The sequence below is a fragment of the Carassius carassius genome, chromosome 40 (genome assembly GCF_963082965.1).
Source record: "Carassius carassius chromosome 40, fCarCar2.1, whole genome shotgun sequence".
NCBI classification, from domain to species: domain Eukaryota; kingdom Metazoa; phylum Chordata; class Actinopteri; order Cypriniformes; family Cyprinidae; genus Carassius; species Carassius carassius.
The window spans coordinates 8,660,043-8,680,768 of NC_081794.1; the positions used below are offsets into that span (position 1 = coordinate 8,660,043).

General features: G+C 40.0%; 1 protein-coding gene across 2 annotated transcripts in view; it reads left to right on the forward strand.

Annotated features, from left to right (window-relative positions):
• Positions 1 to 20,726, forward strand: part of grid1b (glutamate receptor, ionotropic, delta 1b) — a 483,532-nt gene that overhangs the window by 426,049 nt on the left and 36,757 nt on the right. For both annotated transcript variants that reach the window (XM_059531953.1, XM_059531954.1), the window contains exons 8-10: positions 453 to 572; positions 17,047 to 17,148; positions 19,752 to 19,953. In XM_059531953.1, the coding sequence (XP_059387936.1) occupies positions 453 to 572; positions 17,047 to 17,148; positions 19,752 to 19,953 (424 nt within the window). The remainder of the gene's footprint in view (positions 1 to 452; positions 573 to 17,046; positions 17,149 to 19,751; positions 19,954 to 20,726) is intronic.

Consider the following 20,726-nt stretch of genomic DNA (forward strand, 5'->3'; position numbering starts at 1 on the left):
TGTACCTCGATTCACAAACAAATAAGGTTAGGCCTACACTAAGAACCAATTCAGGTTTTTTTTTTTTTTTGGTTTAAATCATACTAATAAATTATTCAGAGAATCCATCAGACCCAGTAACTATTTTTTTTTTTTTAACTTGAGATACAGCTTAAAAAAAAGAAAAAAAAGAAACGGAACTTATTCTAGATGTATGTATGAACACACTTATAATACAGCATTGGCCCGATTGGGAAAATGGTGATAATGCCAACTGAGCCAAAACTCTCTCCCAGTGTCCCCAGGCCATATGGCGATTCTTATTGTCAAACCCAAGGAAGTCTGAAGGTTTCAAATTGTAATTGGTAAAATTCAGTGTATAAAAGGTACAGGACATTGCACTTTGATCTGGCTCAGTTCTTTTTACTGTGTTGCTTTATTGTGTATTAACTCAAACAGTTTTGTTCCCACAGGGCCGTATAACTGGTCTCACCGGAATTATGGACTTCATGGACAATGGATCAAATTCCCATGTTCAGTTTGAGATTTTGGGGACCAGCTTCAGTGAGACATTTGGAAAAGACATAAAGCGAGTGAGTTCAATAGTTCAGTTTTTAGTACCTGATGTAAAAGCTGTCTTTTGACATTATTTTTCATTATGTATTTATTTTTCCCATTACCAGTCACCTTTGGTAAAATTAAAACTTAAATTGAGTTCCCTGTTTGCCAGTAATCTGCTCTTTTGAAAAACTTGCCAATGAGAACAACTTGACAATGTTATCTGTGCAGATTGTTACCCAGACTGACATTTTGACACCTTACCTCTGTGTCAAACAGCCAAGAGTTAAGTGTAAACAGCACTGAGGAGTCAAGCTTTGGCATGCTAGACAGGCCAGGCCAGACGTGCTATAATGAGAACTTTATGACATGTGCCTATTGTCCTGTTTAAACAGTATGACCTAAGTGCTCCCTACACACTGTTTATTCATTTCCATACTAGAATAGTTGGATATTTTCGCTAGCTTCTGTTGTGCTTTTCCTAGAACAATAACAAGTAATTTTCATTACGAATATTCTGGCCACTTTTCTCTTCTTAGCTGGATTTGCTGATTCTCATGCTTTGTTTTTGTAGCCATAAACTGCTTGGCTCCATCCATCATTTAAAAGAAAGAGTAATATAAATTACAGGAGAGGAAACATTCTGCTGGTAATGAAGATTTAATCACCCTGCATCCCAACCTGAATTATGAACCCACTGTATCACATTATAGCCATTAGGATCCACAGTGCCACAACCATTTACTCCCTGCTCGCGCATACACAGGCCCTGGCAATACTGGCTCCCCCTCATACAAAGCACATTTATTAGCTATAATGAAAGGAAGGGACAGCTAATGGTACGTCAAGTGTACTCAGTCCTGTTGTTGTTCATTATTAGAGCACAAGCTCTAGTCTTCTAAGCAGTGCCGCCCAAGAAGAGATTAATATAGCCAACTGCATTTCCACCCTGCTATGGAGACAAAGTGAGTCGTGCTGTTAATTTGACATATGGCATGGATTGAAAGCAGAGGCAAATACATTTCTTGGCTAAACAAGAATCCCTTTGGAGTTGAAAGAAGGCTGGAAAGTTTCAAGTGTAACAAGTACCCAGACAGTGTTTTTGAACCAACAAACATAACTAACAAATATTGCTACAAGTGTGACTGAATCATATAATAATTATTCATTATTAATATTATTAATAATGTTCATCGTCTGGCTGACTACGTCTTGTATAAATTTTTCTACAAATCCTGTCATACGTGCACAAACTGACAGTCACCACTTATAAGCTATTACTTAATATTGTAGAAACATAATTTTCTGTAAAGTTGAAATTGAAAATTGAAATTGTTTTAAAATGTTTGTGATGCACTCCTGTCACTAACACTTTGTCTACACTGGATAGGAATGGGGCATTGTGTTGTGTCAGGTAAAAAGAAAAAAAAATAATAATAAGTTTATAATAATACTACTGTTGATTCTGGCACACCAACAGCAGATGGATATACAGTTCTTTTTCTGATGTACTTTTTTCATACTTCCAACAACAGGACAAAATGGATGAGGAAATAATTAACACTGAAGTAATCTTTTTGGAAATTTGACAACAAGGGTAGATGGGCTTAAGCTGTTAAGATGTTATAGACAGGATAAAATGCTGTTTCAAATTGTATCTCATTAAAAAAAAAAAAAAAAAAAGCATTGTCACAGATTAAAGTGTCAAGAAACCCTAAAATACTTTTTTTTTTTTTTGGAGAAATGAAGACTGTATAGACTGTACATTAATTAAAATATTAATAGAAATAATAGTTTATTAGCAAGTGGAAATTTGTTATTTTTGCATTTTTTCTGAAAATAAATAAATAAAGAAAGAAATAAAAAACAAAGCAACATCACGAAATATGATGTATATGTGTTAATTCAGAGTGGTGATTGGCTCCCGTGACTGGAGAGTATGCGTCTACGTCATCGGTTTCTCTGCAATTATTCATGAGAAAGAGCTTATTCAGTCTAATCACAGCTTGGCTCCCGTGACTGGAGAGTATGCGTCTACGTCATCGGTTTCTCTGCAATTATTCATGAGAAAGAGCTTGTTCAATCTAATCACAGCAGACTAATATACTTTAATTATAACTGCATTATAAAATAACACTTCTAACTCTTGTCATCCCCCATTGTCATAATTTAGAGACATGGGCTGCAATTGTTTGTTTCCTAAGTGCGACAACACAAAAAATTTGTCTGTGTTTTCAAGTGACACAACGAGAGCTGAAATTTGGGTGCAAGCAGTTAGATTGCTGTGAACTACTAACACCAATGAAAAATATTTGCTTAAGAAAACTTTTCTTCTTTGAAATCTTTGAGAATTTGGGACTGGTGTAATCTGGATTTGCTGATTGCCTTCTTTTAAAAATCCCTGATGTCTTTCCTCTTTCTTGCCCTCCCACTTTATCACAGATACACACACCACCCCTTTTGGAAAGTTTTTCCAATCAGAGCTGTGAAAAAACACTGCTGGAACAGGAAGGTTTCATGACACTTTAAGAAACTCCACAATGTATTGCAACAACCTCAGTAAACAAAAATCCATCAGGTCAAATGAAGCAGGATATATGTGGGTTATAATTATAGGGGAGGCTGGGGATAGGTTGTAACAGATGTCTATGGGCCAGATTTACTAAGCAGGGAAAATTATTGTGAGACCCCAAATATCATTGACTACTGCAATGTTTAGTAAACCACATTGCATGATTTATTTAGATACTCTCCTCCCATACATTTTTTCATCTGAACGGGAACTCCTACAAATGCACTTACAATTAGGCTAAACACAAAAATAACAGTCCACATCTTTTCATTGCCAATATCATTGCAGATTTGTCTACTGTAAGTCTACAACAGAAATAAGTTACCTTTCAGGAACTCGAGCTGCATCAAAATGCTATGGTAACACCTTCAGCATAACCACACTCTGAATCACGTGTGTAATCAGTCCAAAGGATGGGCAAGGCGTCATGGGCGGGATGACATAGCGACCAGGAAGCTTAAAAGCATGTGTTGTAGATACAGCGGATGCTTTCTGTCTTCACTCTGTGTGTGTGTCAGTCTGACTATCCGTTTGTGAGTCTTATTTAGTGTTGTTTGTCCATCACTATAAGCCATCCTAATGCCAAAAGTGACCAATAAGACTAAACACTTGGGCAAGAGCAGACAGTGTTTCAGGCATTTTGCCAGCGTGGTGGGGCTGACTGATCATGGTTACAGTGCTATGCCCTGGGTTGAGCAGACGCTTGCAAACTATTTGTCCCTGGGCGTGACATCATCCCTGAAGGCTCTGGCATTGCCTTTTAAGCCGCTGCGGACCACCTCAGTGCTTGTGGGCAAGGGATACACCACAGCAGGTCAGGCACAACTCGTAGCTTCCAGTTTCTCAACCGAGGTTGTTCAGACCATCCTCCAATCCAAAGCTCCCTCAACGAGGAAACTGTATGGCTTGAAGTGGAAGCTTTTCACTTCATGTTGCAGAGACTGCCATCTCAACCCAGTTATCTGCCCAACTGGTACAGTGCTGGATGACCTGCAGACAAAATTCTCCACAGGGTTGACCCACTCCACCTTGAAGGTCTCTGTGGCGGACATAGTGGCCTACCATGCCCCTCTCGGTGGCCAGTCATTGGGCAGACACCCCTTAGTTTGCTCCACATTGAGCTGAGGCTGAGGCCTCCGGTATGATCTCGCGTCCTCTGCAACAACTAAAGTCTGTCTACACTAGACGTGACAAAGTGATCATTGAAAATCTTTTGAAATTTGTGTCAATACCTCAATAAGTCATAAATAGAACACAGCAGCAGTTTTCTGCCAGGGACTTATTGTGCCACACCACGGCGCATCCAGTGTAGACAGCATCACTGATTATAATGAGTTCTATAGATTTCTATCAGTCTCCTCTCTTGAAAGAGTTGGGGATCTGCAGGCCATCTTAGTGGTCTGTTCTTACATAGACTCTGCGCCAGGTCTGGCCAAAGCATTTCTCTACCCCATTTGCATTGCCTGAGTCCTCTAGACCCCTCGCCCTTGGGGGTCAGGGCTCACTCAACTAGAAGTATGTGGCCTCCAAGCCTTTCTGACAGGTGTTTCTATGCAGGACATCTGCAATGCTGCGGGTTGGTCCATGCCTCTAACATTCGTCAGGTTCTATGTCCTCGATATGCAAACCACTCCGGGCTCTTCTGTTCTTTCAGCCTAGCTATGCTCTTCCACAGTAGGCAGGAATTTTTAAGTCTGGTGGTGTGGGCATACTTGTTCCAATAGCGTTTCAACGCAGTTCGAGTTCATGAAGGGGAACGTCTAGTTACGCATGTAACCATAATTCCCTGAAGGAGTGAGATGTTGCGTCTCAGTGCCATACTTCCGGCATCCCTGCGAGGGCTTTCTTAATTTCCCAAAAGCTGCCACTTTATCCACCACATGTGCTTTTAATCTTCCTAGGCCCGTATTCACAAACCATTTTATCTTACCACTAAGAGTTCTTCTAAATAGCAGCAAATGTTTTTAGCTAAGAGTTTTTTTTTCTTAAAACCTATTCACAAAGATGCTGAAACAAACTTTTACTAAGGAATAGACATAAGTCTTAAGCTAAGAGTAAGGGTGGAGTTGACCTTGTTGCTATGGATGATGTCAGCATACTTACTAACTATGCACACAGTGATTGGCTGATAGTCTCTGTTAGAGATTTATTCATAGAAATATTGTAGAGCACAATATTATGTTGTAGGGGTGTAATGGTACGCAAAAATCACGGTTCGGTACGTACCTCGGTTTTAAAGTCATGATTAGGTTCATTTTCGGTACAGTAAGGGAAAGAAATGCAAACATTAAACTGCAGGTTGTTTATTACTATAAACTTTTTTTAACAATTTGTTTACAATTTGTATATTTTTTAAATACTTTTTAATAAAATATATATAAAATAAAAAATAATAAGAAATAAAATACTGCTGCAAAGTTCTCCACTAAATAAAATACTCTCAGTCTCAAACCAATATCATATAATAAAATATAATGAAAAATATAAATAAATAACTATGATTACAGTGCAGCATTACCAATCCCAGCTTGTAGGCCTGCTCATATTTAATATATATATATATATATATATAACTTTTCCAAAGTGTGAAGTGCAGCATCAACAGTTTCAGTTTTTAGACCTGCTCAGATTTCGTTATTGCGTTGGACCGATCGGAATTAAGAGCAAAGGTCTGTTTAAATGCCGACGGGAGCTGCGTTTGAATTACAATCGTTTTTTTCCTAGTTGTAGTGATGTTCACACTCTCGTGATGCCTTTTGAAAACCTTAGGCCGGTGACACACTGGCATATTGCACCTGTCAAACATAGTCTATTTTGCCGTCAATACTGTTGACAGTGTCCTTTATCAGTAGGCTTTATATTTATGCTTAACATGAAGTATAGATATTGTTGTCGTGAAGACAAGATCCTGGTCTGTCGGTGGTCTCCTTCTATGTCACCTACAGTAGCAGCAGCGCGCCATCGCCGCGTCGGACACGATTCTGGTGTGTAAAGACACAGAGAACGCGAAGCAGCCGTCACGCAACTGACAAACAGCAGAAACACATTACGCTCACGCCACGCAGCCAGTGTGTCACCGGCCTTAGAATCAGCTACAGGGCGGGATTTGCGCTGAACGCGAAGACTTCCGCCACTTAATATGTTCGTTTGGAAACACGAAAATGTATATGTTCCGCAAACAAAATATTGCATTCGGTACACACGTGCACCGTACCGAAAGCCCTGTACCGAAACGGTCCGGTGCGAATACACGTACCGTTACACCCCTATTATGTTGCCATTTTCAAATAAAGATTTTAAAATTTAAAAAATTATATTAATTGCCACATTCAAATAAAGATTTTAAAATGCAGGCTAAGAGTCACTAATTAAACAAGTAGGCTATATATTCAGCTAATTGTCAGCCTCGTATATGTATGCTTCTCATAAACAATTACTAAATATGCATCAGGGCTGCCCTCGACTAAAGATTTTTCTGGTCGACTAGTAGTTGTTAATTTTAAGCATTAGTTGACTATTGTTCGCACTTTTATTAATAAACCATATAAATCATAATAATGAGCCTTTAATTGCCTACATAGCAAGCGCTCAAGCACACACAAAAAAGGATTGCCACAGCACACTGGCAAATATAATAGTTATGAATGTATTAGGAAAAAACAGCAAGTACACTTTTAATAATTTATCCGTACACTATAGTGGCTTTCTGTTTTCGGTTTAAGAGATGAAGTCGGCGACACTGACTTGTCATCTCCGCCGTATGTGCCTGTATGCATGTTTCATCTGGATTACATAAACTAAGAATATTTGTTTTCTATTTGAATTGGTTAATTTACAAGTTTCAGTCTCTGTAGATATATTTTTCATGTCTGTAATAAGGCAAGCTTACAAGGAGTTTTGAAGTGACATGCTCAAGTCAGCGACGCCAGAAAGTGCATCCTGTTTGCTTTCATTATTTTATAAAAGTTATTCTGAGTGCACACAAATAAACGTAGAGTCTTTACAGACACAAAAGATGCATTACTCTTATCTGTATGACCAAAAATGAAAAAAGTATTATAATATACATCTGTCATGCAGTAGCCCAAGCGTCCACACTCCGCACAAGATTTCAAGATTTGAGGTTGATGAATGTTAGGTGAGTATATGGATCTCCTGCCCGATGTACTATATTACCACACAGACCAGCCATTAACGATTTATCCGTCATGGACTGCGTGAACTTGACACTTCATGTGATTTTTTTTTTTCTGCGACTAAGTGACTAATAAAATTTTGGTAATATGAATATAAACAGCCTTTTAATTAGCAGAGTAGAATAATCATGGCTGATAGTAAGACATGCAAACATAAAAGAAAACCAAACTGGACATGAGAACAGTTATATATTATCAAGGTTATAATCAAACATTTGGAATTGGGATAACCTACAAACCAAAGTAATACCTTTTTAAAAGCTCATTATTGTTAAATATTTCTAAAATGTTTATATTCTGAGGAAGATTGCTGGCAACAGCCATTTTAGCATATTCAGATTTGATCTTAGTGACTTAAGAGTCCTCTTCATTACTCCTTACCTTTCGCAGATTTAGTAGCTAGTTTTAGTGCTAAAATGCTTTATGAAATACTCTTAGAGCAAAAATGTAGGGGTCCTAAATTTAGGACTGACAGGCCTACTATTTCTACGCTTTTTTCCTAAATCGACAAGTCAGGAGCTACTTTTAGCCTTAAGATGTTTTGTGAATACGGGCCTGGTCGCTAAGTCACCCAGCCCGTGATGTCTCGTCCTTCCATTGGACTGATTATACACGTGATTCAGAGTGTGGTCACCCTCTGGGAACCAGGGTTACAGTTGTAACCTTGAAATGTTATCTAACATTAGTTGGCTTCTAACACTATTAGTAAACATGAACATTAGTTTCGGTTTTGTACATATATTATTGGTTTCTTATTTAATTTATCTGTTTCAAATTAAGTTAAATACTTTAATAATAAGTTTGCAACTACATGTCAACTAACTGTCATAAGAGTATTTGTATTAGGGTGAGTAGAATACAGTACATTAACAAATACTTGTAAAATGTTAATAACTGTATAGTAGAATTTGCATTGAGGACCACCAAAATAAAGTGTTAGAAGACGCTGTGTATTTTTAAGCATATGATATACTGTCATTACTCTTTGCAACATTCTAGCTTGTTAGCTATGCTGAATCACTTATTAAAGTCCATATCAGTAAGGACGGAAAAAGGCAGCTGTGTACGTGGACAGTAAACAGCAAGGTTACTTCAAATTATTTTGCTTTTATTCTTCTTTTTCCAATGTTCCACACTATTGCATCGAAGAAAAACAAAAAAACAAAACAACAACAAAAAAAAACATTTAATTTTCCATTTTCTCTATCTCTCTACTATAATTCTAGTAGTCTTTGTTTTCTCACAAATACAACACTTAGGGTAATCAAAATCTTATTTCATAATTGAACAACTTGCAGCAGACTTTGTTACTACTGCTTTGGAATCAAAAGCTGATTGGATACTATGAAAATGGAAAATTCTGAGTTATTAAATAAATTGCTAAAATATGTGCTATGTGAATGTGGGGTTCTAAAATCATAGCCATGCAACATGACCGATTACTGAGAGCTGTTGGGACTATTCAAATTTAGTAACAATGAATGCACATTGATTGCATTACTTGATTTTTGTGTGATTTGATTCTTCAAAACATTTTACACTGATCGAAGTCCAGTAATACAACATAAATGTACCAAAATGGAACAGAACTTGCATCAACCCTCCTGATTACTCGAGTAGTCAAAATGACTGAAATGCACATACCTAGTAAGGATCCCTCAAGGATTGTGTTCTTGCTAACTTTTTCAGGTTTTCCGTGGTGATAAACCATGGTTCTCTCTGGTGATAAATACCAGAGAGTTCGCGGGCCATCTGTTCTGTCTAATGCTGTCCAATGCCATTCTACAGGTGTCGTTTAAGAGATGCTATGGCAAAACACTATACAGCAAAGCCCAGATAAGCTTCTGGAGCTCTGGCTTGGTTCACGTATCCGGCTTTTCCACCAAACAAAAGCGGAGCGCTTATCCGTTCTCGCTATTAAATTAGCAGGCTATTAGATGCCCTGGTGCCATGAATACAGCAAACAAAAACACAGATGTTTCTGAAACGGAGTGGGATATCTCTCCACTTAGCTTAGAAAAGGAAACAGGATATGTTACTGACTTTTCGCCATAGCTGACTGTAACTGCACTGAAAAAAAATAAAAATAAAAAAAGATCAGTGGGCTACAACACTAACTAATATAATGATAATTTTGAAGTAAAAAGACTTAAATAGCATTTTCTTGCAAAACATACTTTTTTGACACCATTTCATAAACATTTTATATATATTTTCTTTTAATTCATAAATGTTTATTGACGTTCACAAAAATGTGGTTATAAAGACATGCACACAACACTAATCTTAAATATAGACCATATGACTAATAAAAAGTAGTACATTTTGTGACTTTGTGTTAATACTTGATTACTTGTTTTAGCTTTGAATGGCAAGCATAAAGCACAACACTGACTCAGCACATCAACATGACAAGAAAAAAAATGCCTGTTCTGCTAAATTTAGCTGTCTTTGTGTAGTCGTAGTCTGTCTTAGTCATAGTCCAGAATTTTAAATTCTTCGTTCATACAACACAGATTGGCAAAAACAGTGGATGTATACAGAGTCCTGTATGCATTTACCCGGCCATTTATTTAAAAAAAAAAACTTGTATTCCAAAGTCATCGAGGTCTGAGCAAACAGATAAATGCTAGTCTAGTTTGGGGTCAAGACTGATAAGACATCAAATAGAAGATGAAGGATATGCTTTTGTTAGTTCTTTGAGTCTCTTGAGCCCCTGGATAAGATGGCCATCTATCAAGTCTTCAATTTCATTTGTCATCCAAGAGAAAACTTTGGCAGAAAGTGGAAAAATCTGACAGTGTTTGATGAATTAGAGGCCTCCTCATTCTCGTCCGTGCTCTTTCAGATCATCACTCTAAGCAGAGCTGTGACAGACACAGACAGGGTGAAGCGTTGCCAAACATTTGTGTTTAACGCTGCTGTCTACAGGAAGCAGTAGTATTTTCAGTCATAGATTTGGAAAAAGCTCTTGCTGGGAAAAAGGTCAATGACTCATTTACTATAATCTAATTTGTAAAGTTAGATATTATTCCTATTCAGGAAAATCAACGCATGCATAACATATTTGTGTCTGCATATACATTGGGATATAATTATTTTAAGATTGAAACCAACATTACAAAATAGAGCTTTATGACTTTTATTCCATAGAGTATGTGACCCTGGACCACAAAATTAGTTTTAAGTCACATGGTTATATTTGTAGCAATATCCAACAATACATTGTATGGGTAAAATTCCAATTTTATTTGTTTTATTTATTTTTAATTCTAATTCTAATTCTTTTTTTGTTATGCCAAAAATCATTAGGATATTAAGTAGAGATCATGTAACATGAAAATATTTTGTACATTTCCTACCATAAATATATAAAAACATATTTTTTTTATTAGTAATTTGCAGTGCTAAGGACTTAATTTGGACTACTTTGAAAGGGGATTTTTTCAATATTTAAATTTTATTTTCATTATTTATTTAATTTTTTTTGCACCCACAAATTCCTAATTTTCAAATAGTTGTATCTTGACCAAATATTGTCATATCATAACAGACCAAACATCAATGGAAAGCTTTTTTATTCCACTTTCACATGATGTATAAATCTTAATTTCAAAACATAGATCCATATGATTGTTTCCTTTCAGTCGGTCACGTTCTACGTTATGTCAGAAAGAGACTGACGAATGGGGGATCTCGCCCGAGAGCCCAATCACTTTCGATTGGTAACAAAAGAGCCAATGGTACACAGAGTAACTTGGTCTGTGGAATTTGCATCACGAGTTCCGCCCCACTGTGCGGGTATATAAGGGGCAGCGCGAGCAACTCGCACTCAAGCATTCGCTTCGGAGAGGAGCACATCGATTGCTGCTTTCACCGGAGTGTTTACAAGCGAGTCAGCTAGTGTTGGTGTGACTGCGCGATTCAGTGGTTCGTCTGGGTTTCCTGCAGTCAGCTCCCGTGTTCCCCTGAGCGCTTCAGCACCACTGAAAGAGCTTTTTCTTTCCCAAGCTGACAGCCATGCTTTCCTGGGTAGCTGAGAGCATCGGGCTTGAGTGGAATCCTCCACCCTGTCCCAAGCGCTCAAGGCTGGATGATTGGTTCCTGGGGGCTGCTTGTGCTATTCGCCAGCACCCCCGCTGGTTCCTTTCTTTCCAGAAGTGCACCAGGAAGTGACCAGTTCATGGAAGGCACCTTTAACTGCCTGAAACCGTTCTGGTGCTTCCTCTGCCTTCACTGCCCTCAATGGCGGAGCAGCCAAGGGGTATGCTGGGATTCCCCCGGTAGAGCGTTCTGTTGCGAGCAACTGTGTCCTCATAGAACCTAAGCATGGCTTGGTGGTCCCAAGCTTCCCTCCAAGGCCTGTAAGTTCTCATCCATGCTTGTGGCCAAGGATTACAGAGCTGCGGGTCAGGCTGCTTCTGTCCTGCATGCCACGGCCACCCTTTAAGTCTACCAGGCAAAGCTGCTCAAAGAGTTGCACAGGGGCAGTGCTGACCCAGGGGTTTTGCAGGAGGCTTGCACCACTACCGACCTCACTCTCCGGGCGACGAAGGTTACTGCGCACTCCATGGGTCAGGTGATGTCCACTTTGGTGGTCCAGGAGCACCACCTATGGCTGAACTTGGCAGATATGAGGGAATCTGATCAGACTCAGCTCCTCAACTCCCCGGTCTCCTAAGCTGGCCTCTTCGGCGATGCAGTAGAGAATTTTGCCCAGCAGTTTTCTGCCACCCAGAAGCAGTCTGAGGCCATCAAACACATTCTGCCCCGGTGACATGCTGCTGCCTCCACACTGCCTCCACACGTGCTTCCTCACCGCTCTCGCTCCCCTCTCACCTTGCCAGTTTCCATGCAGAGCGGGCTCGAGAACGCATTGCCTTCTCATGCCCTCTTTGCCACTTGAAATCAGACGAGTGCTCGCACTCCACCCCCGCTAAGGGACGCTATGCCTCCCATGCCGGGGGTGTCTGTTCCACCTCGCTGCCCCACCATGGGTACACCTGTAGTTCCCTTGACTCTGCTGGATCGGTTTCTGCGAGTCTGGCTAGAGCTCCCCAGGCCATGCCGCTGGCTCATCTGAATGATCGGGCTCGGCTATGCAATTCAGTTCACCCAGCGTCCCCCCAGGTTTCGGGGTGTTCGCACAATGATGGAAAAAAAAGATGGGCAAGGATGCTCCTGTCATGCGCGGGGAGAATGCGACCCTGCTGGCAATGGGTGCAATAGAGCCGGTCCCTCCAGCCGACATGAAGTCCGGCTTTTACAGTCCCTACTTCATAGTACCCAAGAAAACAGGTGGGTTACGGCCAATCCTGGACTTGCGTGCCTTGAACCAAGCTCTTCACAGAGTTCTGTTCAAGATGCTAACACCCAAGCGCATTTTCAAATGCATTTGTCTGTTGGATTGGTTTGCAGCAATTGGCGTTCCTGACTTCAGTGGCATGTCAATTGCCTCGAGTTGCTAGCAGTACCGCTTGTCTGTCTGCAGGTCAACTGGGAAAAGAGAAAACTCTCCCCTGTGCAGAGGATCTCTTTTCTTGGTATGGAAATAGACTCGCCATGTTCGCGCAGCTTATGAACAAGCATGTGCAGTCACTGCTGAATTGCCTGAGACAATTCTAGGGCAAGAGAGCGGTTCTCGGGTTACTCCATATGTGACTGCTTCAGCACTTGCTTCACAACCGAGTCCCGAGATGGGCATGGCAACAGGGCATGCTTCGAGTGACTGTCACTCCGGCCTGCCTCCAAACCTTCACCCCGCATCAGGTTCCTGGACAGGACCCCGACTTCAGTGGCATGTCAATTGCCTCGAGTTGCTAGCAGTACGGCTTGCTCTGCACCGCTTCAGGGCCCTTGCAGAAGGACAAGCATGTACGGTCTGTACGGACAACAGTGCGACCATAGCGTACATCATCCGTCAGGGCGGTCTACGCTCCCGTTGCATGTCGCAACTTGCTCGCCATCTCATCTTTTGAAGTCAGAAGTATCTGAGGTTGCTTCATGCCATTCACATCCCAGGCAGGCTCAATCGTGCAGCCGACGAGCTCTCACGGCAGTCTCGTCCCGGGGAATGGAGACTCCACCCCAGTTGGTTAACTGATTTGGGAACGCTTCGGAGACGCTCAGGTAGACTTGTTTGCCTCTCCAGAAAATTCCCACTGCCAGTTGTTTTACTACATGACCGAGGGTACCCTTGGCTGCTGGGCCTGTGCAAGTATGCATTTCCCCCAATGAGGCTTCCTGCACAAACGTTGTGCAAGTTCAGGGATGACAAGGAGCAGGTCCTCATAGTTGGACCGGCCGGACCTGGTTCCCCGAACTGGTATTCCTCGCGACAGCCCCTCCCTGGCCAATTGCTTCTGAGGAAAGACCTTCTTTCTCAGAGACAGGGCACCCTCTGGCACCCACGTCCCGATCTTTGGAACCTACATGTGTGGGTTCTGGATGGGTCACGGAAGGTTCAGGTACCTTGCTACCTCAGGTGGTAGCTACCATCACTTCAGCTAGAGCCGTGTCCACCAGACACGCCTACGCTTTGAAGTGGAACCTCTTCATCACTTGGTGTTCGTCACATCGTGAGGACCCCTGGAGATGTCCGATTGGGTCAGTGCTTTTCTTTCTTCAGGAAGGGTTGGAACGAAGGTTGTCTCCTTCCACACTGAAGGTCTATGTGGCCGCCATCTCGGCTCACCATGATCCTGTTGATGGTAAGTCTTTTGGGAAGCATGCTCTGATCATCGGGTTCCTGAGAGGGGCCAGGAGGCTAAATCCACCTCACCCTCAGCAAGTTCCCTCTTGGGACCTCGCAGTGGTTCTATCAGCAATGCAGAGGGCTCCCCTCGAACCCTTGCTCTCAGTAGAGCTAAAGTTTCTATCATTGAAAACTGCACTCATGACGGCTTTGGCTTCGCTGAAGAGGGTCTGGGACCTTTTCAGTTGACAAAGCGTGCCTGGAATTTGGGCGGGCCAACTCTCACGTTATCTTGAGACCCCAGCCCTGGTACGTGCCCAAAGTTCCCACCACTCCTTTTAGAGGTCAGGTGGTGAACTTGCAAGCGCTGCCCCTGGAGGATGCAGACCCAGCCCTGGCGCTGCTCTGGCAGAACTCAGTGCCTTAGGACCTCAGACCAGCTCTTTGTTTGTTACAGAGGCCAGCAGAAGGGAAAGGCTGTCTCCAAGCAGAGGTTATTCCACTGGATGGTGGATGCTATTGTCCTGGCTTATCACACTCAAGACTTGCCATGCCCCTAAGGATGAGAGCTCACTCAACTAGTAGTGTAGCTTCCTCTTGGGCACTGGTCGCATGGCGCCTCACTAACAGAAATCTGTAGAGCTGCGGGCTGGGCGACACCTAACACATTTGCAAGATTTTATAATCTCTGTGTCCTCCCAAGAACTCACCCCTCCCAGTAAGGACCTGCTCGGTGTCAATCCACTTGCTGCGCCATTCCACTCCACGGACTGGATGCGTGCACTATTCCCCCAGGTGAGTTCCTCAGTCCAGAACCCTGGGTTCCGCAAGCACCGTTGATGTACAGCACTTGCGTGTATGCCCTATCAGTCCGCCCTGTGTGGGACTAGGTGCCTCCATGTGTTGTGATTCCCCTTTTTGGGCAATCCTACGTGTGTATTCCACAGTATGTCTATTTGTAGCATGTGTCTTTCCATGGGGGTTCATGTGTATCACCACCTCTCGGTTGGTACCTGCCTTTGTAAGTCCTCCTACGAGCAGGCGGCCTGCTAGCATAGCCCAAGTTGCTTGAAGTCCAGTGTTAAGTTTTCACAGTCTGTGATGATTTAGAGTACAATGTCATCTGCTGATGTTGGTCCATTGTGTTTTTTGAAAACCAAAGTCACTGTACCCGTTTACCAAGAAATTTGGAGCACTTCATGCTTCCTTCTGCTGACCATCTTTTCAAAGATGCTGATTTCATTCTCAACCTGCCCACATTGCCAAAAGCACCAAAAGTTGGTTAAATGACCATGGTGTTGGTGTGCTTGACTGGCCAGCAAACTCACCAGACCTGAACCCCATAGAGAATCTATGTGGTATTGTCAAAAGGAAAATGAGAAACGAGACCAAAAAATGCAGATGAGCTGAAGGCCACTGTCAAAGAAACCTGGGCTTCCACATCACCTCAGCAGTACCACAAGCTGATCACTTCCATGCCACGCCAAATTGAGGCACTAATTAAAGCAAAAGGAGCCCCTACCAAGTATTGAGTACATGCACAGTAAATGAACATACTTTCCAGAAGGCCAACAATTCACTAAAATGTTTTTATTTTTATTTTATTTTTTATTGGTCTTATGAGGTATTCTAATTTGTTGAGATAATGAATTGGTGGGGTTTTGTTAAATGTGAGCCAAAATCATCACAATTAAAAGAACTGGACTAGAAGACTTATACTACTTCAGTATGAAGATATTTTCTCTCCGACACATTATTAATAATTATTGATGTTAACTGTGACAGAGTGTTTGTCCATGGTTTCAAGAAGCAATATAATGAATTGGTAGCATGTTCCAAAACATGCATACAGTTCTGTGAAAAACTTAAAAAGTAAATCTTATATTTTCTCATTTTCAGAATGTAACAGAGTAAGATTAGTAAGATTAGAGTTGGACTTCAAAATGTGTTACAATGTAATCAGTGGAGAAAATCTGTAACAACTATTAGTTTCATCCCATTATCTAAATCAGAATAAGCAGATAATGTTCTTGCTGTGGCAGTATATTTCTCAATTTAGGACAAGTTTTCACACACCAACCCACCAACACCACCACACACAGTCACAGATGCTTTCATTTGTCTTTATTCTAACTTTGTGGCTGTTCAGGGTGTTGCTTTGTAAGAAAATGAGACAATTCCTACATTTTTCAACATTACAAGATTTCCCCTCTGCCACTGCTGTAGGGCTGTTTGTGTACATGCTGTAATGAGGAAAACCCTTATGGCTAAGGACGCCAAGCATTGGCTTAAAAATGATTTTGGGTCCAACGGCAAGTGATGCTGCAGTATGCAGTCATCAGATGCATTTTGTATTTTGATCCAGTGCCACCATCTGGAACCAGACCAGGATGGCACTTGTCCTCATGGAAGAGTAATGAAGAGAAAATGCTGTGCCTCCTAAAGGGATATGCCTGCTACTTTATACATGCATGCAAATGTTCTCATTTTATTTATTTATTTATTTTTTACCTCTGTATACATTATATAGCAATAAATTTGATGTGGTTTCAGCTATTGCAAATACCTCAAAGAAAAACACTCATCACATTGAAATGAGTTTAGGCCTCACGGTTGAATTATGTTATTAAACTTCATTATCACCTGTTTCTTTGAGTAAATGAATGATTAATGTGATTAGTCTTTTAAATCAGCTCATTAAATGTAGCATCACTGATACTGATAACTAATCACTTACGTGTCATTGTGGATTATGTATATTGATTTTGATATCTGACCCATCTTAATGTATTAAACTGAATCATAATTGATTTGAATTTAATAATCTTCCATTTAGCCCCCCACTCAAGATTTAAAACTATTTTCTTGTACTATTCATACTATTGAGGTATTGTTGTAATGATTTTGCATTTATTTCCTGTAAATATAAATACTCGGATTCACTTGGAAATATGTCTTATGGTAAACCCATACAGTACTGTGCTGTCCAAGTCAGAAGACCTAATGTTGACAGTTTCTGCTTTGTCTTTTTTTTTTTTTTTCTGCAGTTAGCTACATGGGATTCTGTCCATGGCCTAAATGGAAGTCTAAAGGAGAGCCGCATCGAGAATGGCATGCAAGGGGTTACCATTAAAGTTGTGACGTTGTTGGTAATACTTACTTTTATCACTGTAATATTTAAAATATTTATGTTTTGTTGGTGTTGATATGTAAATGTTTGAGTATTTAATCGTTTTTCAATGTCAGTACTTAAGTACTAGATGTTCTTGTACTTATCAGAGCACAGAATCTGCAACCCTCAAACTCTGCAGAATTCAGTAGAATTGGAACATCCCTCAATCATAAAGTTCTAAACACCCTAAGCTCTTTCATGTTTCCTTACACATTATTTTGGCTAACATTATTATGCCTACCATCACAAATAAAAGTATAGCATTGTTGAAACTGTTACAACATGTTAAATATTATTTTAATTATTTTATTTATTTATTTATTTATTTATTTTCAGTAGACTTTGTATTTTAATAATATATTTTTCATTTACCTGAAATAAATATTTCTGGCATGGGTGGGAGAAACATTCCGCTTCTAATATGCTTATTCCTCACATAGGCGGAAATCGCGGGGGGGTCGGGGGGGTCCAGACCCCCCCTATCTGAGGGTTGTCCCCCCCTAAAATATAATTGAAATATGTGTATTGTAAATAATATAATGAGATATATAGTTAAACTAATTGTGTAAGTAGTAAAACAATACAAATGCAAACTGAGCAACAACAAAAAAAGTTTTAAACATCTCGAGTTCCCCCAGCTTTGCCTCACATTGCTTTGGTCCACTGCCTGCTCCCCTTTTACCTCACCACCACTGACACACACACAAACACAGTCCGGTGCGAGAAAACATCGTGTTTCAGTAGTTGTGGAAGTCCATAAGTCTAGCTTACTTTATTCACATTAAACATTGTATGACGTGATTATTTTCTCTTTAATATAGATGATGCTGAGTCATTAATAAGTCGTGTCCAAAAAATATTATTGTGTACCAATTTACTTTTGTCACCGATGTAGTCTGCGCTGTTAGCGATTATTACAGGCGTTTTATACAGGCGTTTACCTAGCTTGTTTAATAAAGTCTTACACACACCCAAAGTGTACGCATATACAGTCTTGTACGTTAGATTAGACTAGTGCGGGTGCGCATTTAGATTTTCCCGCGTTCACTATGATTTAAGTCGGTTTCAGTGGCGGCTCGTCGTGTGAGGCAGGGGAGGCACAGTTCCCCCAAATTTTGAGGTGAAAATGAGGAAGATTTAATGTTAATAAAATTCACTATTCATTTCAGTTCATGTCTCAGAATGTATATATTTTTGTTTGTAATTTCACAGTTGTAATACCATTACATGAAAGCTCCGCTTTTCTATGGCGAATGTGCCGAATCTGCTGATGTAATTACACCGCTAAGTGAAAGAGAAGGGGAGGGGGAGGCCAGGGGAACCAATCAGCATCGAGTGTTCACTTTCAGCGCTGAGGAGTGCTGAGAAAAGTAACATCATAGAGGAGGCTAGCCTCTCTTCTGGAATATCAACCAACCATCATAGAGACATAAATTAGATATTAGTTTGAACCTGTTTTTATACAGTCTATGGTTTGAACGTCTCCCGGGCTGATAATTTACCAAGTATTTATAATGAGAAGTGATATTGAATATATATTTTTCTTTAAGGTTTCTGACTAAAAGCTGCCAAAAAGCCATTTTAAACTGGTTAAGCAAATAATAATAATAATAACAATTGGCAGGGATCCCCAGACCAATACAATTAGTTTGCCTCCTCTATTTTAAAATTCACGAGCCGCCACTGGTCGGTTTATTTCATTTAATATAGTTAATCTAATATAACATCATACTAAGAGTGCAGTTGTTCTCCAGATATTAGCATAACAAATGTGATTTAGATTTTTATAAAAATTTAATAAACAAGAAGTTAATATTAAGTGCATTTTAGGCACCATATTGCCTGTTAGCTCTATTTCACCAACGAAAAAAGTTGAAAACTAAGCTACAGCAGGTGTTTCCTAAATTAATAAATCCACTTTTTGAACAAATCAGTCATTGACGTAATAAATTATTATTTTTTGTTTTTTCCCGTCTTTCACGTCTATACCAATCTCAATATACAGTTGTGTGAGGGTGTATGTCTAAGAGTGTGTATGCCTTCATTTTGCTAGGCATGGCAAATGTTTTTATTTATGCATGTTTTAATTATAACTGTGAAGCAACAACATTGCTATTGAATGTGCTATATAAATAAATAAAAGTTTTCCATTGTATTTTGGTGGCTTGATTGTGTAAACAACTTCAAAAACATTGCAACAAAAAAAAAATATTTTGAAGAATGTTTTCGTCAATTTAGTCAGCTTTTTCATTGAACCAAAAAGAAACTTTGAGAAGAAGGATAATGGAACGGTCTCCATGCAATAGCAAGGCTTTCCTCTCTTTACACATATCCTTAAGTACAATTTTGCCTGTTTTATTGGTGTCCCTTTCAAAACTTGCTCATGAGAAATGTTATGTTTATTGTCCCCCCCAACATTTAGATGAGATTTGTCATGCTGTAATTGTAATCATTCTCCCAGGCCAGTAAACATCAACTACAGAAAGGTTCTCCAGGGAGCCATAGGAAGTCTTGTAGCAAGTTTTACCAGCAATTTAAAATTTGTCGGCTACTTTTGGTAATCAATATTCCTCTTCAAAGGAGGATCCATTTGTGATGGTGGCAGAGAACATCCTCGGACAGCCCAAAAGATATAAAGGGTTCTCAATTGATGTCCTGGATGCCTTGGCCAAGATCCTAGGATTCAAGTACGATATCTACCAGGTGGCAGATAGCAAATATGGCTCTCAGCTACCCAATGGTTCTTGGAATGGCATGATTGGGGAACTCATAAACAAGGCAAGTTCTCTTAATATTATATATACATGTTCAAAGCCATTAAAAGTTACCCAACTTATACTTGCCTGTTATTTTCTCAAATAACCCTGCTGAAAAGGTCACCAGAATATATTGTGTTTTAGATTTGTGTGTTCTAGTTTGTTCTGGGAATTATCTTGAGTATTTTAGGAGTTACAGCAACGATCAGTCAAGAAAACACGCTAATTGTGTGACTTGAACTTTTAATTCTGTGATTGGTTGCAGTGGCATTTGGCAGTACCTTGCACTCTAAGAGGTTATTATTGATGTATGAACTGTAACGTACAATTTTCAAACCACTCAGCACTTTGCTTGGACAGTATTGGAGGGTTCATACAGCTAGATTGGGTTCAACTAAATAAAAAAACAGCAAGAGGTGAATTGATCAAAGTTAGGCCTTTTATCAAGGCTTGTACACAGTACTGTAGCTATAAAGCTGATGTGATATTTTGACTTTTTTCTTTTTTTCTGACTATTGTTTGCATTTTTTGTCTTGTTTTTATCAAATATGGAGAGTTATTGCAAACATCTTTTTCTTATTCAGTATTTTTCTTTTGTTTTTCAGTTATGTACAATAAAAATCATTGCAAGTTAAATGAAATTTTATTAATAAGATTCGGGAGGAGCGCGTCAGATACTTAGCCTAATCAACACAGGTGGACCATAATCAAGTAATCAATCCCATAGTATAAATATCGCTGACTTCCCTCTATCCATTGACGGTTTATCAGCATCCCTCCTCCACCCCATCTCCTCACT